The sequence below is a fragment of the Papilio machaon genome, chromosome 13 (assembly GCF_912999745.1).
Source record: "Papilio machaon chromosome 13, ilPapMach1.1, whole genome shotgun sequence".
NCBI lineage: Eukaryota > Metazoa > Arthropoda > Insecta > Lepidoptera > Papilionidae > Papilio > Papilio machaon.
In genome coordinates, this window is record NC_059998.1 from 5,189,341 (window position 1) to 5,216,881 (window position 27,541).

Consider the following 27,541-nt stretch of genomic DNA (forward strand, 5'->3'; position numbering starts at 1 on the left):
ACGACAATAAATAAAGACACTTTGTGACAAATAAATAAAATGTATAAAACATAAACTCATGATTATAATTTTAAGACAATGGATGTATATGAAAATTTTAAACATATAAAATTCATTTTGCCTATAAAGTTGTAAAAAATTACAACATAAATGATAGGTGAATTTAAATGGAGAATTGGAATTAGAGAGATTATTAAATTAAAACATGACTGAAAATAGTTTATGATATAAGTTGTTGGTAAAGACAATAACGTCAATTATTTACTGGGACTTCTTTTTTGTGAAGGTCATAATGCCCTAATATTTGTTATAAAAAACTTCATCAAAAAAAATGATTTGTAGTTAACAAAATTTAAGTACAGTTGGTAAGTACAAAATGAATTATTAGTGTTATTTGCAATTTGAGATTCACCAGGACCATTGTGGCTTGAAGGGGCCAAAAGCCCATTTGTCGGGTAAACCTTCGTGTGTGATATCTTTAAATGAGCTCTCCGACCATTGGAAGGGTTGTAAAATGTCCTTGTTAAGCATTTCTAATTCTTCTTCGGCTTTTTGTTTGACGAGGTCCCGTATTTGAAGACCATCTATAGTAGGTTCGTCGTCAAACGCGTCAGTATATATGGAAGCAACGTTTCCTTTGTTAAACTTTATCTCCGTTAGGTTTAGTTTTGGTGGCTCCGTGAATGGCGGACTTGATATAGCAACAAGATCTAAGCTATTGCCGTCTGTTGTACCTGTAAAAGGAATTGTATTGAGGATTATTATTTTCTGAATATTAAATAATAATTTTTTAATCCATTTTGTTACAACATTAAAATTTTTTTAAAGCCGACGCTTTTTGTTCCTATTTTGATTTCGCCATTTTGGCGCTGACATTTACAGTTGGTAGCTATGGTAAGGAAGATTCGAACTAGTAATAGAGATATAATTTACTGCCAGGAAATAGGAACTCTGACGCCTAAACATCTAGACCGAACTTAAAGCGTGATGCATCATTCTATCTTTTTGTATCGTAGCAAATAAAAATATTTTCTTACCACTAACAACTTTCGTATCAATAACTCCATACGCTTCTTGATGTCGTCTCACAATATCTCCTCTAGCTCCGAGCGCAGACCAGAGATCGGCTTCCTCTAGAAGACAGTTTAATTCGTCGGAACATTCTGGAAACTTGGTTTGATTTTCACTGAGCGCTGTGATATTGTTCATACGCATCAGTTGTATGATACTATCTAACGAAGTGGCGTTCTTGTAGCCCTGTTTGAATGTAACGGCACGAGGCGATTCAGATTCCGAGAACATTTTGCCGTAGATAGCTTCCATTTTGGTCACGTGTGTCAATTCAGCTACATCCTGTAAAATTAATAACAGACTATTAAATTAAAAATAAAATTCTATACAGAATAAAAATTAAACACTCAGAAGTAATTATAAAAGATACATCGATGTCTATAATCCAATATTGTAAAAGTAAATTATTCGTTATGTTTCGGTTACTAAGCTTGATACATGTTTGAAGTCTATAGCTCATTAGACAAACAGGCAAGGGCTTCACCGTGGTTATCAAGCTGCGTCTACCTGTAGTTAACAGGTCAACGCTATCAACAAAGTGGGTTTAATAAGATACACAGATTCAATATAAGTTAAGTAACCTTGAAGAAAGGCAGTCCGTATGTGGCCCAGTAGTGCTTGTCTAACAAGGCGGCGGTGAGATCTGCGGACTGAGTGCGGCCCGGCGCCTGCTCCAGCAGCCAGGCCGCGCCTCGCCCTCGCCCTCCGCCCCAGCGGTGGATGATCGTGTGCTTTACGTCCCTGTACAACAAACTATATATGTAAAAGTAGCAAAGCGTTACAAAGATCGCTTTTGTATTCAGAATACTACATCATCTATATAAAAAGAAAGTCGTGTTAGTTACACTATTTATTACTCAAGATCGGTCGAACTGATTTAGCTGAAAATTGATGGGGAGGTAGCTTAGAACTAGGAGACGGACATAGGAACTTTTTTATCTTGTGTGCATTTTTTTTATTCCGCGCGGACGAAGTCGCGGGTAAAAGCTAGTATTTATTTAAAAATAAATGTTGGAATTAAGATTTATCTTATTCGAATTGAAGGACACCACCTGAATAACTTCCACGTTCATATCACGTTATCGTCTCGTTATTAACCTATTTTTTGTAACCAAATACGATTTAGCTTTGTACAGACGTCGTATTTCGTAATTAATAGCGTTACATACTTGTTTACAGTGATCTCGGTGACGATCTCCTTTCTGTCTTTCACCTTCCCCTGTTGTATGTGATGGAAGTGCGCGAAGTCGACGACCAGCCACTGCTTGGTGGCGGTGCCGGAGTTGTGCGCGGCGAGTGTGCGCCCCCACGAGCTCACGTTAGCTGACAACTTGTTGGCGGCCGCAACACGGGGACCGACCGGCAACTGGAATTATTACGTATTACATACATATTGTTACCTCCTGTGAATATCATTAATAATTATAAAAAAATAATAGAAAACGCTATTAGATGCTTTTTGTGTGGTGACTCCTTTGACCGTTACATTGTAAAAATACAAGCGTTGAGTATTTTAATGCTATCAAAATCCATGAAATTACGACTTGGAATAAAAACGACGGAAGAATAAAGATAGAAATAAAGAACAAAATAAATTTACTTCTCCACAATTCATAAATAATTTTAGAGCTATTACAAAATAAAATCTGTTTACCTGTTCTGTGATGTTAACGCTCTTCCAGAGCTTCTTATTGTAATTCCTGAGCGTGGTTCCCGCGACCGCCATCCTGTGGTTATCTCCCCTGATGACGTAGAACTCATCCTGGCTGGTCACGGAGCCCGGGTACCCGGAGAACTCTACCGACAGCCCCGGGACTGCCGCATCGTCTGTTGATGTCTTCCGGTAGTTCAACTTGTACTTCTTTAATATACGAGTCATTGATAAATAACTGAAAAAGACAGATAAAATGAAATCGGAAAGTGAACAAGCAACATTTTCCTTCTAATACACACATTAAATTAGTTAGCGATGACAAGATTGGTATATTTGGCTGGTAAACGTAAGATAGAAGCTATTGTAACCACTAGATAGCAAGTCTAGCTTGATGAACAGAAGGATTTTTATAAGAGAATGCAAACGGTGTAATCACCGAGGTTCATAGACATTTGCAACACTAGAAAAACTGCAGATGCGTTGCCGACCTTTAAGGGATTAAAGTTTGCTGCCTGTTGTCTCGTTTATTGGATTCATTTGTTGATATGTACACTTATTGTCACTTGTACAGTTGTGTCGACAATGAAAACTTTCCGTTTAAGGTATTTTCACGCAATAATAATAATTGTTAAGCTACGTTTTATAAGTTCATAATATTTGGCATGACAAGATAATGGACAAACGATGGTTATATAGTCGTTGTTCGTAACTAGATAAAATAACCGATATCTCTGTTTATAAACAAATAATCCAATGCGGCCATTGTTATCAGTGGAAACTGCCGGTTTACACACATTATCTACCTATAATCATTATTGTTATATGTACAACCTGACAGACGAAGTAACTGTAATAAGTAGGCATCGCTAAACTATATTTGTCAAAGAGAAAGACACGGATTGCAATATTATTATAGTACAAGTGTGACAACAGTGGAAACTCACCGTTACAGACATATTAAAATTAATTAAATAAAATACAAATAGATTTTAATGAAAACGTACCTCCCAGCTGCATTATGCGCGAGATAAATTCTCTTCGTCGTTGTCCCATTCTCTAATGTTTCATTGACGACCCTTAAGAAAGCGCTCGAAAGTCCCGGCAGTTTGTTCACTGGGTTGTTGTCTATGGTTATGTTCATCTTGCGCTGCAACTCCACCACATCGGCCATGGAGTTCAGCCAATAGAGTTCCGATATGTCCGTGTCGGACTTTGTGTTGGCGTTGCGTTCGCTGCCGTGTTTCCAGCCAGTGTACATACCGCTGATTTGTGTGTAGTACAATGAAACCTGCATAGTGTAGGTACAATTAAGTATTTAAAACGCTTATAGCCTGTTAGATAAACATTTTTTAAGAGATTAACACTAAATGATCTTTTAGAATATTTTTTCAGAATGAAAATTATAAAAAAAATACGTAAGTTTGGTTACATAGGAAAATATTTTGTCGAGGTAGTAATGGATAGTTCTTGATAGTTCTAGATAGTGTGTATAGTTAAAAGTACACAAAGATTTGAATTTCCGCTCTTATATTTGTACACAGATGACTGAATCATTTCAATGCAACTAATAAGCAAATGTATTTTTAGACATGTTGTTCATAGGAAGCGGAAGTTTCTTTCTAAGTCTACACATATAATACATATGTTACGTACTTATTTGAAAATAATATATGCAGTAAAAATAATTTATGCATACATTATATAGCCTGTTTATGCATATATTGGGAATGTTATGGAAATTCAAACGTTTAAAAGATATTTTTCTTTAGAATAACCCATGTATGAGATAGGCTCATGTTTGGGGACAAAAATTTAATGTTTATTGTTATTTAGCCTCTTTTTCGTATATGACCATAGATAACTAATAGATGATGCAAAAACTATTTGAATTTAGAATAAAGAAATAAAACCCTATATGAGGCCAGGTAGCTCCTAGGCATTTGAATTTAGAATTATAAAAAAAATCTTACATGGTGCCAAAAGGGGTCAGTAGCTTCTCTTTCAGCTGCGTAGCTTTTCCAGATGTTGACGGATTTGTCAAGCTCGTCTTTAACCCTATCGCATTGTCGCGCATGCTCGCCGCACACCGCGCGCACCGTGTTATCAAGGTGTGTGTGTATGAGGTAGGATGTTAAGGCCCCCTCTACGATGCCCGCCGCATACGCCTGTATGTCGTCTCTATATGTACCGTCAGTTTCTACTTCCAGAAGTGACCATCTGTTGGAGAATAAATAGTTTTGATGTGTATTATTTTTATGATTTGTTTTATAAATATTGTTTATGAATAAAACCTGCCATACAACTAACCTTGCATGAATAGATCGGCTCGACCAGTGATATATCATCACTACGACAACTACACAAAGAACAGACGTGAAGTGAAAGTAATTCCGCGTTTCGTCAGATGAGTGTGCGTGCTGTAGACCAAATGTTAGTCCTCTACCCTTCCTGCCATTTTCACAAAAAAAATGGATTGGAAGGGAAAGTATCCTCTGTCTGTGCATCGTCTCCTCTGTCGATTTAAGGTAGGCAACACATCAACAAATGCCGATGTTTACTATGGGAAGCGGTCGCTTTTCAAGTTTGGCGAATTGCTACCTTATACTATAAAACTTTAAGACTGTGATGTATTTAAGTCACAGTAATGATGTTTTTAAGTATAGAAATAATGTATTTATATTTGTACTTACCCTGTTGTTTTCATATCCATTCTGAAGTAAGCGCGGGCGACCCCTCTGGGTAGGTCTGCCAGCTTATTGCTTTGGCCCCAGTATTCGATGCGGTAGCCGGTCTTCTCCGAGTAGAACACCGTCGCCGCATAATTGCCGTCTTCTTGGCTCCTAAATGAATATTAAAGAAATTCATTACTTCAGAATCGTTACGTTGTCACTTAACGATTTCCTTCGTAACCACTTAATAACTTTCCCGTTTACCTTTACAAGACTTTTACAAATTAAATTCTATAGTATTTTTTTAGTCTTCGCGTATCTTTTTATTATTAGTTGTAAATGAAAGCACTTTAAATATTTCACAACCAAAACGCAAAGATTAATTGATCAAATTTTCCTATCTCACAAATCTGATGTGCCCACGCAAATATTATTTCTATTATATTACGATTCTATTTTGATATTGTAAACACACAAAGAATTTTAAGTAACGTCTATTACAATAATAAACACACTAGTGAACTAAAACCAACCATTAAGACATCAAATATTCTATTGAACTGCTCACCGTTATATCAATTATATGAGATACATTTTAAATTATTAGAACAAATTTATTTAGTTAAAACTCCTTGAATATAAAGACTTGTTAAAAATCTTACTAATCCTACTTATTTTACTAATATAAATGAGAATGTTTTTATGGATAAATGTTTGTTATTACGTATCTCCAAAAAGGCTTAACGGATCTTGTTAAATTTGACACTTATGTGGAACATGCCTGGATGAATACACTACTTACTAAGTTTTTTTAATACCGCGCGGACCAAGTTGTCAGCAAAAGCTAGTTTTAAGTAAAGACAAATATATTAATCACTATACATGCAAGCTTGCGTATAGTATTTTTTTAAATTAATATACCAGCGCTGAAAGATGGTACGCGTTAACTTAGTAATGGCTACTCTAAAAAGCTTTCATACTTGGAAGGAAACACTAATAAATTAATAATGTTGAACAACTTACCTCTCGATCTGTCCAGCGAATAGCGCTATTATAGCCAGAACGCCAAGAAATCCCAGTACGTATGAACTTATTTTAGTCTGCAGCCACGAGGCGCCTACTACTTTCAGCATCTTACTCATTTCTTGAGATAGAATATATAATATAGATTTATAAAATAAAGAAAATATTAAGGAATTTAATAACAATGAAGTGACAGAGCGTGTAGGTGATTTTCTCTAATGGGGTAGCGATCATCAAAGTGGTGCGTCGACCGCCAGTGTTCACGGTGCCCCTGACGTTGCTCCGGCAGTTGGTGGCGGAGACAGCATTGGATACCCTCCGCTGTTTTATATCACGTCTATTCAGATTTTCTTTCTTCTATCTTTAACCCTGAAACAAAAGAAAATAGTATTCATTTATATTAATTAAAACAAGCACGTGCCTGCGTCTGCGCCCGCTTTAATCAATTTCGGAATTGGATAATCAAGTACTACACAATTGCGTACATATATAATACAGGGGTATATAACTATTTTTTCCATTTTTGACCGATCTTAATTAATATGATTGTTAAATAAACTCAATGCTCGTTAAATAGAAATTCTCTTATAATATTTATCAGCAATAACATCATTGCTGTACATTTTACAAATTCGATTCTTGTTAACTTCCAAGAAAAAGCGTACGTACCTAGTTTAACTATAATTTCAGTCTCCCAATATCACAGTTCAACAGTAAACACTAATTGAATATAATAAACAATATACACCATTGTTATAACTTTACATGTAAAAACATTGTTCGGTTTGTCCGTCGGTTTGGCGTAAACAACTAGCAGGTGAAGAGACAGGAGTCGTTACGCGGGTCTTTATCATTGTATCAATATGAGATATATTTCATTATTTAAACATCTTCAGCTGTATATAAACAATGTGACAAACTCAAACACAAGTTAATGCTGACAAATATTACGCATTTCTTTGTTTGTTCAGAAAGAAACTAACCACAGTCAAACCTGGATAAGCGAGAGTTCAAGAGAGCGCGATATTTTTGGAGGCGCTTATGGAGGTTTCTCTCTAACCGAGGTCATCCGTCGGGACCGGAAGAAGACTCTTTCTTATAAAGGTTTCTCACTTATCCAGGTTTATTTCAGACAGTTACCAAATCAAGACCTAACAATTATAAACTTAGCATAAACCGAAACTTTTACACTAAACTTCGTATATCTAAAATATTTTTGAGAAAACAAACTTTACCTCACACACCTATTAAAGCTATCCATATAGATCATTACAAGTTTCACAAACATTTTATGTCAACATAATAAAAAAACAATAACAATAACTCACCAGACTTTTTTCTTTTCAATATATTATGATACAATTATTTAATTTCAAATTAAAAAAAACTAAATCTGCATCGAACGTGTTTTACACAAAAGCACATGCTCTGAAAGTAAAGCGGCGACTCACTAGACAAGTTTCATACTATCAATGTAACAATGGGATCGGAGTAGAAATCATACACTTGCTAACTGAAGGCTTACACGTGGACGATAGACAAACACCTATCAACATATACTTAGTATTTACCGATTCACTGCAAGTTATATGCAATACTAAAATTCTAGAACTACCAACTCTATATATACTAAGCTTGTACGAAACATACATTTATACTCTCCTACAAATACCATGTAAATCAACTATATAAATCATTTAAAATCCCTATTACCTAAGGTGTTGACTGGTTTTATGTCCAGTAAATAAGCGTTCCTGAAATAGCCTCACACGTTCAAATCTAAACGGTAAATATTTGCGTACATAAACAATAAAATATATATCCAAGTTTTCAAGATTAAATTATATACACAGAGCGATGAAGAAAGTAAATAATATGTATTAAATTCCAATAAGTTAGTTAATAAACCCTCAGTTTTGACGCATATAATCTCAATAAACCCTTGAAATATACAAGCTTATTCATACATTTAACAGATTTTCCATATCCGATATTAAGCCTTGGGAAAGACGCCAAGTGTATCAACAACGTTTGGAAACGTGATCATATGCAATTTTGATAATGCCGCTATTTATAAAAAAATAATTTTCATTAGACTTAAAAGCTACTTTTGAATCCTAACATATTTTCTTGTAACTTCAATTAAAAAAAAAAGTTTATCTAACCGTATTTTTAGCGCAACGAAAAAACTAACGTACCAACAGCACTAACAGAATTAACAAATAGATAGCATAAATAAATCAACCAAAAAGTGCCGACTGCCAAGGAAAAGGAAAAGAAAATCTAAGTGCTATTAAGTTTATTTTCTTTAAATTAATTAATTCAGTTTTCAGTGCAAGCACACTGAGTTTGCACTCAGTACTCGTGTACTCTTGCACCATGTAATGTGAACCCCCGTGATACCGAGTTGGCGCCATAGCAACTGACACGTGGTTCCAATTACATGTTCCATCATAAATTGTTATTAAATATTATACTTTTACTGGACTTACTGAGTCAGACAATAATATGGATAAGACTTGCAAATTTTTTCCTTTTTTTTGATGAATTTTTTTAAAAATGTAAGTCTAAATTATTTACATATTTAACACTATACCTTTTTTTTAATAATATGTATTTTCAATTTTCAACTTAATTAAAGCTTGCGCTTGATTATGTTTCTTGATAACTTGTTAATGTAAGATTTTACTATATTCTGTCGAACATCGACCATTAAGAGTTCGTATTCCCGTTTAAATATTAATCTAATACAACTCACCTGGGACGTGTTCTCTTGTTCAAAATTACAAACTAAACGAATGTATATGAATGATAAATATAATATTACTAAGATTTATACCACCAGTGTCTGATAGTTTCGTTGATCTATTTTCGAAATTGAAAAATATTGATTTAGTATACCGTGGATCTCACGCGAGCTACGCAGAAGCACTGGTTGTTATTGCAAGTTAACAAGATTAATATTTTTATTAACATCAACTAGGTATACGAAGTTTCAAAAGGACGTCCGTCTTATTCGTAAACATTTCTAAAGTAAATCAGTGCTGGCGAACGCCGGAGCCATACATTTGGTTTTATGAATTTTATGATGATGCCGCCGGGTATAATATATTTTTGAAGAGCACATGCCATGTTTATCGACGTGTTATAGCTGATAAAGTGGTACTGGTTACAATTTTGTATGAATAACGTCTCTTACTTTATCCAAATAATAAAAAGTGGCTAATGCAGAAGAAGCAAGAGGATGAGTAAGTTTTACTAAGACAATTGCGGTCACAAAAAAACAGTCACGGTAAAAAAGTGAACACTTAGGCGGAATTTTAAATTAAAAATAACAAAACGTAATACAGTTTGCAAAAGGACTTTACGTTAATTTTAAAAGTAAGCAAAGCGTACAAATAGAACGATTACAATTGTTATATAACAATAACAGTTTCGGGCTTCTTAAATCACAAACGTAAACATTAATTAATTTGCTGACACTGAGATAAAAATTGTACGACGTCAAATGATTTGCTTAAAATCCGTTTACTTGAAAATTCTAGACAATAATATTATCTATTTATTTGTTATTTTCCTTTCATTCGAGTAAATTATACTTTTTTTTAATCCGGAAAAGTTGAAAAGAAAATAGATGGATGGTTTTTTTTTCAAGACTATTATTCATATTCATTTATTAATATAATCTATACAATAAAGTTTATAAAAAAATTAGCAAAATGTATTATATAAAAAATAGTGTACCACCGGCTGCGGAATCCCATGACTCAAGCAACTAGTGGTGAGGACTACAGAGACAGGAACCTACTCACTATGCGCGCGGTTTCTAAAATAACCGTCTTTTGTACCAGGCCCTTAATCCAAATGCTTAGCGAGAGCTTCCTAAGATGTTGGTGGAAGCACGACTATCATTATTAAGTTCAGAGATTACCAAGCTTTTTTCTCGTACACCCCTATCAATTTTTTTCTTATTTCTTGTACATTTCTTCTTCAACTTGTGAAGCTTTAAATTGAATTCCTGCGCCATCGTACACGTTCCAAATCTAGCGAATAAAAACGTTAAGTATAAACACAATGTTTTCGACCTCAATTTACGCAATAGCAAGAGATATGCAAGCAGTGAAAGAAAAAAACAAATAATTACATATATGCTTAAATAATTCTGATTCTTGCATTTCATTTATTTAAGATTTGTAATGTAAATAGTTTTTGATACTTATTACATCATGCAATAAATATAATTGAATATAGACATCGTTTTATTGGTTACGATTTAACGACTACGTTTCTTTTAGTTTTATTGCTATATCACTTCAAAAATAATTCTATATCTAATATATAAAATTCTCGTGTCACAGTTTTCGTTCCCGTACTCCTCCGAAACGGCTTGACCGATTCTTATGAAATTTTGTGAGCATATTCAGTAAGTCTGAGAATTGGCCAACATCTATTTTTCATAAACCACCCCCCCCCCATTTAGTTTTTTTTTTAACTGCGCGCGGACGGAATCGCGGGCGACAGCTAGTATTCTATATTTTTTATAAACCCATTTTTACAAAACATGATCCCAAAAAAATTCCATTTTTTTGTCTGGCAATAGTATGAGAATAATCTGCTCGATTAGGTTTAAATATCTACCTAAGTAAATAAATACAGTCCTAAAAAGTACCAAGGTCTTAATATTGATATTATAATCGTAAGAAAATATTTTGAAGAAGTTAAACTTGCGGAATATAACAACAATTACAAAATAATAACTCAAAATATTTCCTGTTACGCTAATAATCAGTGTGCTTTGTAACCGAGCAGTTAATTGACGAAACACTTGAGATTCACAGCATCGCTTCTTAGGTACGGAGAGAATTTTGTATGAGCTGTTCTGTATCTTTAGATTCAATTAATACAGTGTATGACTTAACAAGAGATTAATACATCAATCAAATGGACGTCTTGAAGTTTCGTAAACATGCAAAATGTTCTTGATTATTCGGTGACGTTGATCGTTAATATATCGTTTTACTTTTTCCTTCAATAAAAATGTTTAATATTCTTCACTAACAGGACACAGCAAGGAGCTCGACAGCCTACTTTAAGTTAGGGATAAATCTGTCACACTGCGCCATGTAGATTACAATTCCGGTGTTTAACCACCGCGCCACCTAATAAACTAATTGTGTCCTTGTCCTTGTCTAATATACTAGAAGGAAATTATAATAAAGGAATTATAATAATTAAAATAATCCATTTCATTAATTGGTATAATATTTTTGCGAAAATTCCCTCTACACTGTTACTATATAAGTTGCAAGTGAAGATTTTCCTTGACGAATAGTCAATATCTCATCACCTTGTACCGTTCCAAATACATTACACGAACGCCCTTCAACTGTTATTACATTATGTCTACTGACATAACTTTGCACGAATGTAGCTTTTGGATCTTATTCAAAAGACATCGTTTTTTGTCTTAATTTGTAAAATTAAAATATTGATTTTAACAATTCATTGAAAACTATTTGTTTAGGTTATCATGTACTGGAAATGTGTGATAATGTAAAATAGTACACAACTGCTAGGATTGCGGAATTGATAATGTTACGTGACAATTAGCACATGTTGACAGACACGTTTCTCTACACGTATACATGATTTGTCACGAGCAATTCCAATTTACAATGCTAAAAATTAAAATACGACTATTTTTTCCGTCATCAGAGCAAGGCTTACCAGATAAAATTAATGAGACACATTTAATAATCGTAATTTTAATTGTTCCTATTACAGTATAAAAAAGGCGAGAAATATTGATTTATATTATAGTCTAGACGAGAGATCCATCAATTTGTGTATAAAGATGCTTTATAAATAAGTGCTCAGAATGCCTGTGAAGGTTGTCTCGGTAAGTACGTAGCAACAAGGTCGACCACAAAAGTAAATGGTTGCCAAAAAGTAAAAAATAAATATATTTGCATTTCAATTGTATTCTTTTTTTTTTTTTTTTTTTTTTTTCGTGGGGAAATGCCTAACGCATACTTATCTGCCTGGGGAAAACAGACAAGTTATGTCGGGTCTGCACCGACTAAAACCCCACGGTGGCCGCCACCAGCGATAGCGGGGGGACACGGGATCTCCATACGGAACGCAACCGCAGCCCCTCCTCGCTTTGCTACACGACTAGCCCAACTCCTTACAAATTCGCGCGAATTTTCGCTACCTTTATGGTCCTTCTCAAGGCTGCGTTAATAGTGTTCAGGGTCCCCACCCTATACACCTGCAACCCGTAACCCATTTTAGTTTACAACCACAATGACGACTGTTCAGCACCTAGTCAAGGTCGTTCATGTCGAGGTTCTGGTGCCTCGCCGCCGACCTCTCCGAGCGTTAATCGCGCGCTCCCTATCTCGCTCAGCAGCCTCCTTTTTAACCATAACAGCTTCACAAAAGGAGGCTACTGCCCTCCAAGCTGAGGTTCCGCTTAGCATCGCCGATACGACGGCTGGCAAAGATAGATCCGACCCAATATGTTGGACCAGAGTAAGTCGCTCGGGTTGCCATGCCGGACATACCGCCAGGGTGTGAGAAGCCGTATCGGCACTCCCATCACAGTGGAAGCAGCTGTCCGATACCTCCCGTCCGATTCTATACAGATAATCACCGAAGCAGCCGTGCCCGGTGATTATTTGAGTAAGCCGAAAAGTAAGACTTCCTTCTTTTCGCTTCATCCAGGCATCCAATACTGGCAGAAGTGCTTCAACGACGCGCTTATGCACAACTCGTTCACTCGATAGCCTATTGCGCCATGTTGTCATAGCGTTCTGTCGTTCTTGCCGCCTCAATTGTATTCTTATGATACAAATAAGATTTGTAAAAATGAAATGTGTGAAGTGTAAATGTTACAATATAATAATACAAAATATGAAAATAACAGAAATTGATGTCTGCAAATATTATGAAGTGTAAACAGTTACTTGCTTCATATGTAAGTTAAACGATTTAAATAATTATTTCACTATATGAGAAATACAAATAAAAAAAAACTTGTGAGGTGTCAAGGGACACCCGGATGTAACGAAATTCCTTTCGATTAATTAGTGAAGGAACCAATGTTTATTCTATGAATAAAAAACTTAAGTCTTCACAAGAAGTACATTTTATTTATATGAATTTTCGTTATACATTGTCACGTCGTTGCCATGGTGAAGTAGCGCTCATTCGTCGTTAACATACTTACTAAAGCAAAAAGTGTCGTGACAACTTTTCGTAAGAATTTTTCCGTCTAGCCCCCTTTCATAACATGGTCTAATATGTTTTATTACACATACAAGGGACCCAAAAAATATCCAAAGAACAAAATAAATCGAACCCAGCGGAAACTATCGTTTTTTTTTGTGTCTGCATAAACCCTGATTTAAGCACATTATTAGCAGGGAAAGGGAGGTCCTGTTATAAGTAACAAAGTGAATGCACTGGATAGTCGATGCCGGCGAGTGTGAACGCACTCCCACGGTGAATGGGATAGGGGGTCAATGACCGACTGCCCGTGTTGCACTCGTAACTTGCCCTCAGTGCATACCGGCCCTAATTGAAGCTATTGAGAAAGATCCATGCGTTAAAATTTAGATCTACAATTTTCTTGCACTATTGTCACACTATCAGTAATGAAAACTTTAGTTGCAATCACAGAATATACGAGTATACTATGCTTCTTGTGTTATTGTTAATCTGTAATTTGTCTTTGCAAATCATAGACTCGCCAAATTGCACATCAAAATAATTCATTCACAAATTGTATGCCGTATGTCCGTACGCCTTTTGGCTTACTAGCGCCTAAATGGTAAAGCGAATTGAAAGATTAAGGCGTCACTGGATTAGTTTTTTTTTTCGGAATATCATGCAGTTTCTTATTGTTTTTAAGCAAGGGTACGTTAAAGGCACTTAATAACTATCATCTTCACTAAAGTCGACCGGTCTCGGGTAGCGTTCGTCAGGCGTCCAGATAAAGCCGAACATAGGTAGGCTTTTTGATTGCGTTTCCGGCCAAAATAAACGGTGTTCGAGTTGTCTGGCTTTTGTTAAGCTTTTTACATTTTGCAAACGAGAGTGTACCTATTAATACTGAGACAAAATCCTAAATAATATAGGGTGTCCGACCTTTCTACCCAAATGTTCGGCCAAACTGGCTGGTCTGTCCGGCTAGTAACCCTAGTCTCGGATATCATGGGGTCGGAACAGGTCGAAACGTGTTATAAAGGTGAATGGATGAAATACATTACAAACTGGATTTCACTCGTCACTTGACGGACGGGTGTAGGTGAACGAGTTCAGAGATTTATTTTTTATTTATTGATGTTTGTTCGCTTGGCGATATTATAACTGGCGGAAGCGACAAGTGAAAACAAGGCTTGCAACATTTATAAACTTAGTCAATAAATCCGAATTTCAATACAAAATTTTAATTATCACAGTTAAAATATTAAAAGAGAAAAAATTAGTAAATAAATTAATAATATTCCTAGAGCTATAGATTAATAACAACTTCACTTAAAAAAAAACAATTAATAGACTTGTCGTTGTATGTTTATACTGCTGCCCTTTTATAAATAAAGAATTTAGTACAATTTAAATCTCCTTGGCCGAGGCACAGAAACCGAGATAAATAAGGAGGTATTCGAGAAATGTCGGTATCCATCTACCTGCTGCCAAGATAAAGTGCTTTTTGTCACGTCTCGAACGTCGAGAAAAAAAATCCTCACTGCGTTATTCTATAAGGACATTAAATATATAATAAGGTAGAATTGATACAGTATTGGAAAAAATGATAATGACGTCAAAACCTTATGGCGTTTATTTCAACACTAGGTAAAGAATTTTCAGTGCTTTCCTTCATAGTTACAGAAACCCCTATGCAATTTAAACCTTTAGGGTATGAATTTCGAAAATTCCTTTTTAGTGCTCACCTGCGGGTTATCGAAAATCTATGTGCAAATTAATAATCTTTATGTCCACTAGATTAGGCTGTACATTGATATATCAGTCAGTCGGTCAATCAATTAGTTTACTCTTTTATATACGAGTATACAAAAGCTAGATAGATTACCGAAACTAATGATAGTAGCGATGGTTGGAAATTTTGAAAACGTTGTATCTCTTTAAATAGTACCATTGAAAAATTTAATGACAACCAATTAATATTTAGGCACGAATTCATTAATTTACTTAGCAATTTGCTATTTTTAGCGTTCCATAACTCTTTTTTTTCGGTATCACTTTGCTTTGACTAATTGAGTTCATCAGCTTCTTTTAAATTTACTACAAAACTAGTCAGAATATTCTTAGGTACAAAACGGTATAACAATATCATTGCGGTATGTATCTAATAGTGCGTAAAAAGTATATTAGTATACAAGGTAATAAAACAATATAAAAACATATTCTTTAGCAATATTTAAGATTTAACTGCCTAGCAATTTCATTCTTTATGTCTTTTAAGATAAAGTATATATTGGAATGTACTTACGAAGTCAGTGGTATGACCACAAACACGTAGTGTCGGCGTACTCAACCCATCGGGATGGAACTGTTCGCAACTGTGGGCGAAAACGAGACAAAAATCTAGTAGACTGCTACAAATCTGAAACAAAAAGGAAAGAAATTAACAATGAGTGTATTATTAATGGAGGCGCGGTTTTTAATCATTACGCTGAGAGAATCTGCAAATGTAAATTAGGTTAATTTTCAAATGTAAGTTCAGAAAATGTAGAGTCTGATGTCTGTCATTATCTATGACAAAACAGAGATAGTAATGTTTTTTATACTGAGATTTTGATTTTGGAAACCCGGGGCTAGTGTCAATTAGCTTAAATATATTTTGGAAGTAAGAAACTACAACTAGATAGGCAAATTAGCTAAATAAAGTAAAGAATTACAATGACTAGTTGCAACCCAGTTCATTGGAGTTTAATGAAAAAAAATGATATGATTCAAACTGCGTTTTCGTAACGTCATAGAAAAAATCTAATACGTACAAATGTTGTCGACGACGTTACGAATACTTTCTCGAAGATTTTCGTGCTTAGCCCTCTGGTTCTTTCGTATATAATCGTTCAGCGTTTGTCGAGTTAGTTGATAACGTCTATACTGGTTGTATGGACTATATGGATAACTTTATCACTTATAATAATAAAAGTTTTAGAAGCTAATTTTAAAGCATGTATTAGTGGAATCTCGAATACTCTATTAGAGCAGAGTCTTAAAATATATAAATAAATAGAGTTAAATGTACGTAGAACGATAAAACTGGTTCGTTATCAATATCACACAACATCCTCGTGTCATTGAAGTTGTAAAAGTAACTGGGACGACATGTTAGTAATTAGTACATCTTATAATGACTCAAATTAATCCTCATATGACGTCGAAGTCTACATTTGTACTTTGTATTTAACACCAAATTATTGCGATTTGCCGCGTAAACGCCGATTTCAATTACAAGTATTGAGATATTATGTCCTCGTTTTAATTAAATATAAAAAAACAGTTTTAAATTTAAGAAAAATATTATGACATAGTTTTAAGGGGGAAAAAAATAACGAGTCTATTGACCTCAATATAAACAACTGCTCTCAAAGTCAAGTGCAAATGGGCTCGAGAAAATATTTAAATTATTCGTTCAAACTGTCGCCTGGTATCTCATATTTACGTAGCACGTTGAGCCATTTAAGTCAAGTCAAATCTACCGCGGATCAGTGTCTCCTTGATAAGAGAAACAGACAGTGGAGATAATGAAATAAAAAATGTTGTCATGACATTTTTTTTTTATATCTAGAGTTTGACTAGATAGTCATTTAAAAGTCCAAGCGGCAGTATTTTAGTTCCAGCATCAAACTTTGTTTTTGACAAAATTTTATTAGGTTAATTAGCTAATCCTTCCTCATTAATTACTTCATTTTCTTTGAATGTAATATCCAAAAAATAAAGTTAAAAACATCACCGGAGGTCGTGTTTGAAATATGTTCCAGCAAATTAACTCTAGACCCGAGGGAGGTAACAATATGTCTGGTTGGTTGGCATAGCAACAGCGGTGCGTAGGGTCATTCGAGATCGAGACAGACATAATGGCCGCGTCTGAGCGCAGGACCGCCCAGGTGGGTCCCCTTAATCATTTGTAACTGGAGAATGGGACATTTAATTAATTAGCTTTGTATATCACCGAATGTTTTGTTAATTTTGTCCACTTACAATATGTGAAGGAACTGAACGAAATTATTTTCTTTTTAAACTATTTAATGCAAGTTAAAATCAAATCGTTAATTTGGTAAGAAGTATTATAGATAGGTTTTATAAGTTGTAAACAAAGATATTAGGTCCTTACATATGAAATTGGCGTTTTTCGTACTGGCCACTTTAATCACGAATTTCTCCTCTTTGGTAAGGAATTCCAAATTCAAATTTGTACAGCTATAGACTCATGTATTTGTGGTTCGATGACCGTCATTCATTTGTTTTTTTTCTTCTGTTTTTTTCTGTTTGCGTCACTCATTTTACAAAATGGAAAACTTAAAATATCGCATTATTTACGAGTACGAGTTCCGCCGTGGCACTAGTGCTGCGGAAACGACTCGAAGGGTGAATGATGTGTATGGCGGTCGTGTTGCAAAAGAAAACACAGTTCGTTTTTGGTTCCAACGTTTTCGTTCTGGAAATTTCGATCTGCAGAACAAGCCCCGTGGACGGCCTGAGACTCAAGTTGATAATGAAGAGTTGAAGGCTATTGTGGAAGCGGATCCATCGCAAACCACGTCCGAGTTAGCTGCAGGCTGCGATGTTAGTGATAAAACTGTTTTAATTCACTTGAAGCAAATTGGGAAGATTAAAAAGCTTGAAAGGTGGGTACCTCACGAATTGACTGAAGCAAACCGGCAAACGCGCGTCGACTGTTGCGTTACATTACTAAACCGGCACAATAATGAAGGTATTTTAAACCGAATCATTACCTGTGATGAAAAATGGGTTCTTTACGATAATCGGAAGCGCTCAGCGCAATGGTTGGATCCTGGCCAGCCAGCCAAATCCTGCCCCGAGCAAAAATTAACCCCAAAAAAGTTACTTGTAAGCGTTTGGTGGACTAGTGCCGGTATTGTTCATTACAGTTTTCTCAAATCTGGCCAGACTATTACGGCTGATGTCTATTGTCAGCAATTGCAAACCATGATGGAAAAGCTAGCGGCTAAACAACCTAGGCTGGTCAATTGCTCGACGCCACTGCTGCTTCACGACAACGCTAGACCACACACTGCGCAACAGACGGCTACTAAATTAGAAGAGCTTCAATTGGAAAGTCTAAGACATCCTCCGTACTCCCCGGACCTTGCTCCAACAGATTACTATTTTTTTCGAAATTTGGATAACTTCTTGCAAGGGAAAAAATTCAACTCCGATGGGGCAGTCCAAATCGCCTTCAAAGATTTTATTGATTCCCGTCCGACTGGTTTTTTTAGTAAAGGGATCAATGAACTACCTATGAGATGGCAAAAGTGCATAGAAAATAATGGTTCATACTTTGATTAATTAAATATATTATATTAAAAAATATTCGACTTTTTGTTCCTCCCATACAAAACGCCAATTTCATATGTAAGGACCTAATATTTAATATAACACTAATTTAAATATATAAATGTTATGTATTTGGTCATAGGTGATGGTAATACAGGTGAATTTTAAGACCTTATAAGATTATGGCTCAAAATATCCTAAAAGTAACATGCGGTATACATTTTATGGCAGTCAGTCGGGGACAAATGTAATAAAGGGCTATACTTATTATAACCTCAAAATCCCGGACATTTGCGTTCCGCGTCACGCATCAATTCAATACACAATGGCGTAGAAATTGTCGATAACAATGTTATTGATAGCGTTGTGGAAACTACCCTTCTGTTGCATCAGTGCAGCTGTGGCGATGGCTCATTTAAATAACAAATGATTTATTAGTTATCAATGACACAATAAATAATTTTAAAGTATAATTGAAATTAGACTACTATAATGTCATTTCTTCGTAGGATAATGACATAGATTTAGTAGGTAAGCAGATTCATTCAAACTTTATTATACGATATTAAAAGGCTAATATTATTCCTATTCATTTTAATTTCACGTTTTTCTAAAATTTTCTGCGTTATTCTCGGAATACTTAAAACGTCTTCCACTTTTTATAAAACTTATCTACAGTATGATGTTTACACACTATGATATATGGGAAGATATACAGATAACAAATGTGCGAACGGACGTCATTAAGATATTTCCATAGTGCTGTGATGTGGAACTATAATTCATATTTTATCTGTGTACGTCAAAGTGGAAAGATTTATTTATGTTTTCAACTAATTTTAGGCACAAGATGGTTGAATATTAACTACATATTTGTTTATAAAATAATAAATTTAAAAAATTTGCACTCACCTAATAAAATATACTATTTCTTTTTTTATTTTTGCCTTTATTTATTTCAATTTTGTATTTGCGTTAGATGCGTTCTATTCACATAGACGTTATAAAAGTTTACAATTGTGTTATAGCTTTGATTAACCATGTCGGCTGTTAAACGGTTATATCACTAATTGGTTTAGGCTATAAATACAGAATTAAATCACATATTTTATACTTAAATTATCATATCATGACAATAGATGGTGGTAGTAGACTAAGATTCAACTTTAAATCTACAATTTTTTAAACAATTTGTACCTTAGTTCTACTTAGTAAGGTTACCAGAATGAAGTCAAAATTAATGAAAAAATAAAACCTACGTATCAATTAAAATAATACAGTTTCGTATTGAAAAGGTGCGGTAAGTCGCACGAGACGTCAGAAGGTCACCATCAAGCAAGGTTACGAATTTTCTAAACCCAATGATTGAAAAAATGTATAAACATAACAACAAATACAAAAGACACGGTAATATAAAATGTATTGATAAACACGTCACCGTGGGGGGCGCCACGAGCACGTGCCGACATCGTTCTATGTAGGGTTGCCAATTACTAGAACAAAATATCTCCATTGATAATTTTACATAAGAAAATATGTATTTCGTTCTTAATTTTATATAATATAGTACATATAATAAAAACCATTATGTATATTTTATCTCGTAGTTTCCTTAATTACATAAAGACATTTATGAGTTATATTTACGTAACAATTACCTACATAATGACATGAATTTCTTAGCAGTCCATCGTATTACTTGATTCTAGTAATGTCACTTTTCAATACTACCTAAGATCATTCCTGGCGGAAAATTTTATATACCTACTTGTTATAATTAAGAATCTTGAATAAGAAGACCTACCGAGATTCGAATACATGTAAGCATGTCATTAAATCAACATTAAAATGGAAGAAATCTACATCGAATAGCGGTCAAATGTTTGGACTAAGTGTAGCCCGACAAAAGCGTGTTTTCTAAACAACTTTGTTATTGATATTTGTGTGGGATGGATTCTTAACTTTTATGTGAAATTGTTGATTGTTAGTCCAGTGTTAATATTAGTAAAATTGGCAACATTTTTTTATTTCAAATTAAATCAGAGGAACAGCTCAGAGGCTCAGTTGGGCATGTCTGATGTACAAAAGTTTATGACGGAAGGATATACGGGTAGTGATATCACATCTATTGAATCATGTTCGTAATCTCGTATCGAATCTTATCAACTAGTAGGGAAACGTCTTATAGTTTAGTCATAGTTTACTACATAACAACTGTCTATGTAAATGGTCGTTTGTTAACGGTAATTATAAAAATACGATTCGTATTATGTATTTGTTATGCAATTAAAGGTAAAAGTAAAATAACGGCCAAATTTCACAAAATATTCCACATTTCCGTGGAAGGATTAAAACATTTGCAACACCATCGGGAAAAATAATTGTATCTAACAATCGAGGTTTTATTAGTTAGAACCGTCGCGTATTGATAAAACATACGTTTATGGCATTCCAATGTTTTTTATGGTCGTACGCGAGTTTTTTTATACATCTGTAAATATCTCCACTTGAATCATTGTCGTCTGCCTGGCAACACGATATGAATACACGAACCACGTGTTAATTGACAAAACGTAGAGTTAGAGACAATGATCGGATATAAGCCCGACCGATTGGGGTCAAGTACCGCATGTCTACACAACGTTTTACATATTATTTACTTGTAATCGTATTTATTTATAATTTAGAGCAAAAGCCATTCGTGAATAAATTGAACAAATATTTCCTCAGTATTTTGCTTCATTATTTCCTTGTTTTGCGCCAACCAGGACAAAATATCAACATTTATTGACAGATTCCATGAAAGACGAGAGAAAGTTAAGGTAACACTAACTGTAACACTAAAAATAAACAGGTAACCTTACTCTTCTAAAGAGAAATTTATTGCGATAATGTTGGAAAATTATTTGAAAAGCAAATTACCGAGAAAAAATTGTGCAATATGTTCTTTCTGATGTCAAATATTTTGTGTAAAATGTAATTAATGTCTTACGTTTTCATCGATTATCCTCTCGAAGTTCTGAAGGTGGCTTTTGAGGTAACAACACCAAAGGGACTACATTTGAATAGGCACTGTTAAGGGCTTTCGTTGCGAACTACAATGAGCCCTGTAGGAACACAACCGTTCTAAGTTACATCGAGTTAACGATTGACGTTGTCACTTTTGCACTCAATGTGCGCAGTGGCGCTGTCAGCTGTCATCGACCGAACGGCGGATGCGCAGCAATGCTGAAATGCTTGATTCTTACCTTGCTGCATGAAATTAAAGTTATAATATTATAAGATATTTAATCCCCATAGTAAAATTGTAAAAAAAACTACTAATAAGAGAGGAAAGGACTGCAAATTAGAAAGAAATCAAAGTGATTTTATTTTTTTGTAATCACACTAAATCAAAAAGTAATGTAATTATACAATGTTACAGCTTCTATTTTTTTTTTGCCAAAGTGTAATCTATCCATATGAATTGCTCTGTGAAGTAAAAAAATGGAAAAGTTATTTTTAATTGTGTCGACTAATATTCAAAAGTTGTTAAAGCGCCCTCTGTGGGATATTAGTGTTACTACGACAACAAATTCAACAATTCTATGCTGAAATGAAGTAATGTATAAAAACCGTAATAGATGTCACTAGTCACACAAATTGCATGTTATTTTGCAACAATAAAAAGTACACCCATAGTACAATACCTATAATTAAATATTTACGGCGCCCATAAAATAAAATTTGATTTATTTTTTGTATAATCTGTACTGACCTTAAAAGTTTCTGAAAAAACGTTTTGAACTTATAACCATATATATTTATGAATGTGGGTACAAAATTTTTGTTACCGTGTGAAATTTTGTGTTGCCGTACGGAAGGTCAACACTTGATACCAATATAAAGTAGGTACCAAGCGACTGTAAATTAATTTTGCATACATTAAGATGAATAACTTGAATAATTTAGACACCGAAGTAGAAGTTACTACTTTAGATTTAAGTGGAAATGAGGAAATAGAAATAAACGACGTAAGTTCTCACGTGATTTTGTTATATAATATATAATTTTCCTCATAAATGAACTGGTTATTCTTACTTGTTACAGGGACCTGTAAATCTGCAAAACGAAGACAACGAAGTACAATTAAAAAATACAGATTATGAACATGGTAAGTTTTGACAGTTCAATTTATCAATTTTTAACAATAAAAACGTTGTTTTTGAGTACAGACTGTGATAAGAGTATCTATAACTTAATGGAATGAAGTCTGTATGCTAAACTATAAAAGGAAGGAAAGTGTACTTGGTAAATAAATACATATATGACGACAATAAAATATAATACAGGATGCATTTAGAACAGATTTATATTTTTTTTTTCTTTTTTTTTATTCTATTAGGACTACAAGTGGCACAGCAAATGTATCGTTGTATATCAGTCAGGTCTAAGAATCAGTATTTCTAAACTTTTCTTTTTTGCAACATTGTTAGTTATAGTTAAAAATGGCGGATACAAACTTGTCTGTTAGACTTTTTTGTAGAACGATACATAAATTTTTCAGTGAAAAAATGAAGCTGACATAAAAAGTTAAACTTAAAATATAAACAACAAAGAAGTCCTTTTTCACTTAAGACCACAAAGAGCATTTACGTTATCTAGAGTAAGCACAGTTACACGTTGAGGAAATGTGAATTATAATCCGAAACTGCAAGACGTCTAAGAAAAGTGTATTTATGTGCATGTATGTATTTATTTAGATGCAGTATCCGCTTTGAAGATGGATCCGGCGATCATAGAGGCGCGTGTTGTTAACAACGACTGTAACAATGCTGATCCTTTACCTGAACAGAATGAAGAACAAGGTAACTATAAGTAATTAATAATTATACAGTTAAAGAATTAAATCCGATGCCCACTTGTTTGATTGATCGAGCATCGTACAGCAGCAAACTGTCTCTGCAAGAGCTATTTTGCACGGAGGGATTTCCTTAAAGTGCTGGATACTAAACTAACAAATAATTTAACTGACTCCCTTCAAAATCGTTTGAGTTTCACAGTTCATTTTAAGAAATCTTCCACATGAAACTCCATTCATTTTTGTTACACTTTGTTTTATTATTTACATTGTATAAAACTTTCAATTACATATGTCAAATTTCGAATAGTGAAATGACAACGAAGGCATTTGCCATTGGCTGAGAATTACCGTTACCATAGCAACCAACCGTATTTGCTTCTATAGGTTTTACAATTTTTGTCCCTTTCTCGCACAACATTTTTTTTTTCAATTTACTCACCCCTAAGTTTAATGGCGTGAAAATAAATAGCCTAAAGCGAGTCGTAAGTATAGGGCATAATAAAAAAAGAGTTGTACTAAAATATGCCTTCATTGCTATGATGCTGTTTTATAAAGAAGTGTGTGTTTATGCCTTATTATATTATAATTATACACAACTCACGCCAGTAACCCAGAGGGGTAAGTAGAGATCACGGACCTCAATTTGGCGTGATTTTTTTTTCGCTAATATGTGCGGGTTGCATCATGATGTTTTCCTTCACTGTAAGAACGTCGGATAAATGTACATATGTAAATCGAAAATCGAAAAATACATTGGCATTGGTACATGGCGGGATTCGAAGCCTGGACCTGCAAATTACAGTTCAAGTGCTTAACATTATAGATAATAGAATTGTAAGTTATAGATTGTGAAACGTCAACGACGACTTTTTTTGCCAAATAAGTTCCAAGTAGCTTATTCCGGACTTATATGGACATTGTGAAACAGGTCTTTAGTTAATAAAAAAATAATCATTCAATTATTTCGCAAGTTGTGAACAGACTTCAGTTTCCACGTGACTTTACAAAAAAAGTTTTTGCAATTAAAGTTCAAAACTTTTTATTAACTCTTTAAAGTCTTCGAACCCCGTGCTAGCTATTTATAACAGTATAATAACCCCAGGAAATGTTTTTTACTACAACGTTACTATGTTTTCTAACGGTAATTACATTTTTAATTTTGAACATTGTAAGTTACGTGCCTTTATTCACATTCGCACGGGCGCTTTATAAACGCCGCGTTACAACTCGGCGTTGGCGGTTCTCGAACGACGTAAGCTTTTAGCGCACGTCAAAAAAAACGCCCGTACGAATAGGAACTTAGTTAAAGTAAAAACAAACTTTGTTCCTTAACTTATCTTACTCGTATATATAAAATTTCGTGTCTCGATAAATGTCCGGGATAAACTTCTGGTTAAAGCTCCATATTGATCACCTAATATAATAAATAGTGCTACCCTGCGAAGTTGAAGAGCGTATTTAGTTTAAGTAGAAAGAACTAAATATTGTTTATAAGGGCGTTTGTAACCTTCAGAATTTTGCAGCTTCTAGCAATCTTATTCCAGCGTGGTTGACTATGGCCTAGTCACTTAGGATAGGCCCCGAGCCCCTCAGAGGCTCGTAGAGGTCTCATAGTGGGCTGATGATGAATCAATTTAATTAAGGCATCAGTATTCCTATGATTACTATGCCGTCAAACTGTATTCTGTAAATTATAGTACAACAGATTACTCTTTATTTTTTACTGACTAACAAAGTGTACTTTATTTCTTAACATAATACAGTTAACCGTATACGTTTATGGGTGTGTGAAGGCCTTGCCTAAGGGCATTGCTTGTAGATTATAGACATTCACTTAAGATTGCTAAATAAATTAAATTTTACTAACATAGGTTTCGTTTTTGTTTTATTCCAACTTAAGAGATAATATTCGTGATTTATTTTTATCAGTTTTTGTGTTTAATATTATAATCTTTGACCCTTTTATAATTTTAGGCAATATACATAATATATCGATATGTATTAATGAAGTTGTACTTGTTGAGTAAGGAATTATGTATGCGATCTCTTTGATAGACAAGGGGTTTGCATTCTGCCAAAGAGGTAGCACATACTGGTCAAACAGTCGAATTAACATAGTAACTATCAATTGCTTTTAAAATAAATTATTTATACATATGGGGCATTCCACGCGAAGCGACCCTGGATCTTGATTACGACCTATTCTGGAAATACTGCTGAAAAATATATTTGATACGCAGTCAACGACATGTATAGGTTTCTACCTCAAAAAAAAAAATAGTCAAATATTTCTGAAATCAAAAACATCGACTTTTTTTCTGTCCGCTTCGCTGGAATGCCCCATATATATTGATATAAAATTGTCTTTTTTGGGTTGCAATTTTGTGGAGTCCCCTTTACAGAGTGTCGAAATATTTGTCAACTGTATCAATTTGTGATTGAATTCTTTCGATACGCAATTTATCGAGGCTTTACGATTTTCCGGAACAAAATAACAAACGGGTGACGTATGATTTGCCGGTATCTGTGTCTGTCAAAACACATAAAAATACTTTTGAGATGTTTTCCACACATATACGTCCTTATTGAGGATCATTACCCTGTATTAAATTAATGGTGATTAGGCAGTAGTTGACCAAGTTTTAATAGATCAAAAAATGTTATTCTATTAGTTGTAAGTTCCAGAGGCTACGGCGGGAGGCAGGGACGAGAGGTTAGGCTTCGCGGAGTGTCTGGCGTCGCTGCAGCAAAGCGCGCGACTGCGCATCACGCCGCAGCAGTGCGCCTTGCTCATCCTCTACGCCAACCATCTCAAGCGGCAGCCGCCCCGCAACTCGCCCGGCGTTAGTTGAAATTTAAACTGTTTGCTTATAAATCAGCACCTTAAACAATTTTCACAGGCGAGACAACACGCAGACAACTGGCCGTCTGCGACTGTTATTTCTAAGACCAAAGTATGCACCGATTCCTCGACCTATCAGAGTTATACGGTTAGCCGGTTGGCAAAGTCCTTTAAAAGGTTTTAGTCTTTAATCATAATAATTCTCTTTGGTCTTCTTGGCTTGTTATATAAACTATAAAATGGTCTAAAGAAAATCTGAACTAAAGAAGTGAATCACACTTTAGTATACCAACCGTATGTTTTTGTATTATATTCTAATTGTTGACAGGAATGTGTATTTTGCAAGAACAACGGTGAATCAACGGCGTGGTACAGAAGTCACATGATCAAGGACAGAAAGGGCCGCGTGGTGTGTCCCATACTGCGCGCGTTTCGGTGCCCCATCTGTGGGGCGAGCGGTAGCCGAGCACACACGCCTAAGCACTGCCCTGTCAACAAGTACGGATACAGTGCCTAACTTTATGACGACTGAGAGTACCGCATTAGAAATCCTTGAATTTAAACTTGCTAAAAAATAAATTATTTATTTTTAAATTTTGTTTTAGACTATAAATGAGAAGGAAGACCGTGTCTCAAAACTGTTTTTGAATAGTTGTTTTTTTTTTCAAAATAAACTTTTTCCCTTTTATTATATTTTAATTTCTTAAACCTTTACGTACCACCGTATACGGTAAGTATGTTATTACTAATATTATAAAGAGGAGGATTATAGGAGAGGAAATATTTGTATTTTTGTAACGAATAAACTCAAAAACTACTGGACCGATTTAAAAAATTCTTTAACCCTTAGAAAGCTACATTATCACTGATTAACATAGGCTTTT

The 27,541-nt window shown here is 34.6% G+C and overlaps 2 protein-coding genes across 4 annotated transcripts; one reads left to right on the forward strand and one right to left on the reverse strand.

Annotated features, from left to right (window-relative positions):
- Nucleotides 1-140: 140 nt before the first annotated feature.
- On the reverse strand, nucleotides 141-16,048 carry LOC106710634 (putative phospholipase B-like lamina ancestor). Of its 3 annotated transcripts, none has more exons than XM_045680434.1 (10): nucleotides 15,935-16,048; nucleotides 6,418-6,786; nucleotides 5,416-5,565; nucleotides 4,696-4,942; nucleotides 3,730-4,013; nucleotides 2,726-2,960; nucleotides 2,241-2,437; nucleotides 1,653-1,812; nucleotides 1,038-1,353; nucleotides 141-734 (listed from the first exon to the last, which is right to left on the reverse strand). In XM_045680434.1, the coding sequence occupies exons 2-10, from the start codon at nucleotides 6,534-6,536 to the stop codon at nucleotides 409-411; spliced, it is 2,034 nt and encodes a 677-aa protein (XP_045536390.1). In that variant the 5' UTR covers nucleotides 6,537-6,786; nucleotides 15,935-16,048; the 3' UTR covers nucleotides 141-408. The 3 variants fall into 3 exon arrangements, with proteins under 3 accessions (XP_045536390.1, XP_045536388.1, XP_045536389.1); XM_045680432.1 differs by having other exon boundaries at nucleotides 1,653-1,824; XM_045680433.1 differs by lacking the exon at nucleotides 15,935-16,048 and adding an exon at nucleotides 7,087-7,241 and having other exon boundaries at nucleotides 1,653-1,824.
- Nucleotides 16,049-22,827: 6,779 nt separating this feature from the next.
- Nucleotides 22,828-27,191, forward strand: LOC123721589 (nanos homolog 3-like). The gene is made up of 5 exons (XM_045680702.1): nucleotides 22,828-22,985; nucleotides 23,062-23,125; nucleotides 23,715-23,819; nucleotides 26,501-26,658; nucleotides 26,986-27,191. The coding sequence occupies exons 1-5, from the start codon at nucleotides 22,902-22,904 to the stop codon at nucleotides 27,172-27,174; spliced, it is 600 nt and encodes a 199-aa protein (XP_045536658.1). The 5' UTR covers nucleotides 22,828-22,901; the 3' UTR covers nucleotides 27,175-27,191.
- The last annotated feature ends 350 nt before the right edge of the window (nucleotides 27,192-27,541 follow it).

What these genes read in the sequence shown, in the direction of transcription:
- LOC106710634 (XM_045680432.1), bottom strand. Translation starts at nt 6,536, where the DNA reads ATGAGTAAGATGCTGAAAGTAGTAGGCGCCTCGTGGCTGCAGACTAAA. An exon ending in GCGCATAATGCAGCTGGGAG is followed by an intron (nt 2,961 to 3,729) that starts GTACGTTTTCAT and finishes TGTCTTTTTCAG; the next exon opens with TTATTTATCAATGACTCGTA. An exon ending in GCGTTAACATCACAGAACAG is followed by an intron (nt 2,438 to 2,725) that starts GTAAACAGATTT and finishes TAATAATTCCAG; the next exon opens with TTGCCGGTCGGTCCCCGTGT.
- LOC123721589 (XM_045680702.1), top strand. Translation starts at nt 22,902, where the DNA reads ATGAATAACTTGAATAATTTAGACACCGAAGTAGAAGTTACTACTTTA. An exon ending in AGGAAATAGAAATAAACGAC is followed by an intron (nt 22,986 to 23,061) that starts GTAAGTTCTCAC and finishes TACTTGTTACAG; the next exon opens with GGACCTGTAAATCTGCAAAA. An exon ending in CGCCCCGCAACTCGCCCGGC is followed by an intron (nt 26,659 to 26,985) that starts GTTAGTTGAAAT and finishes AATTGTTGACAG; the next exon opens with GAATGTGTATTTTGCAAGAA.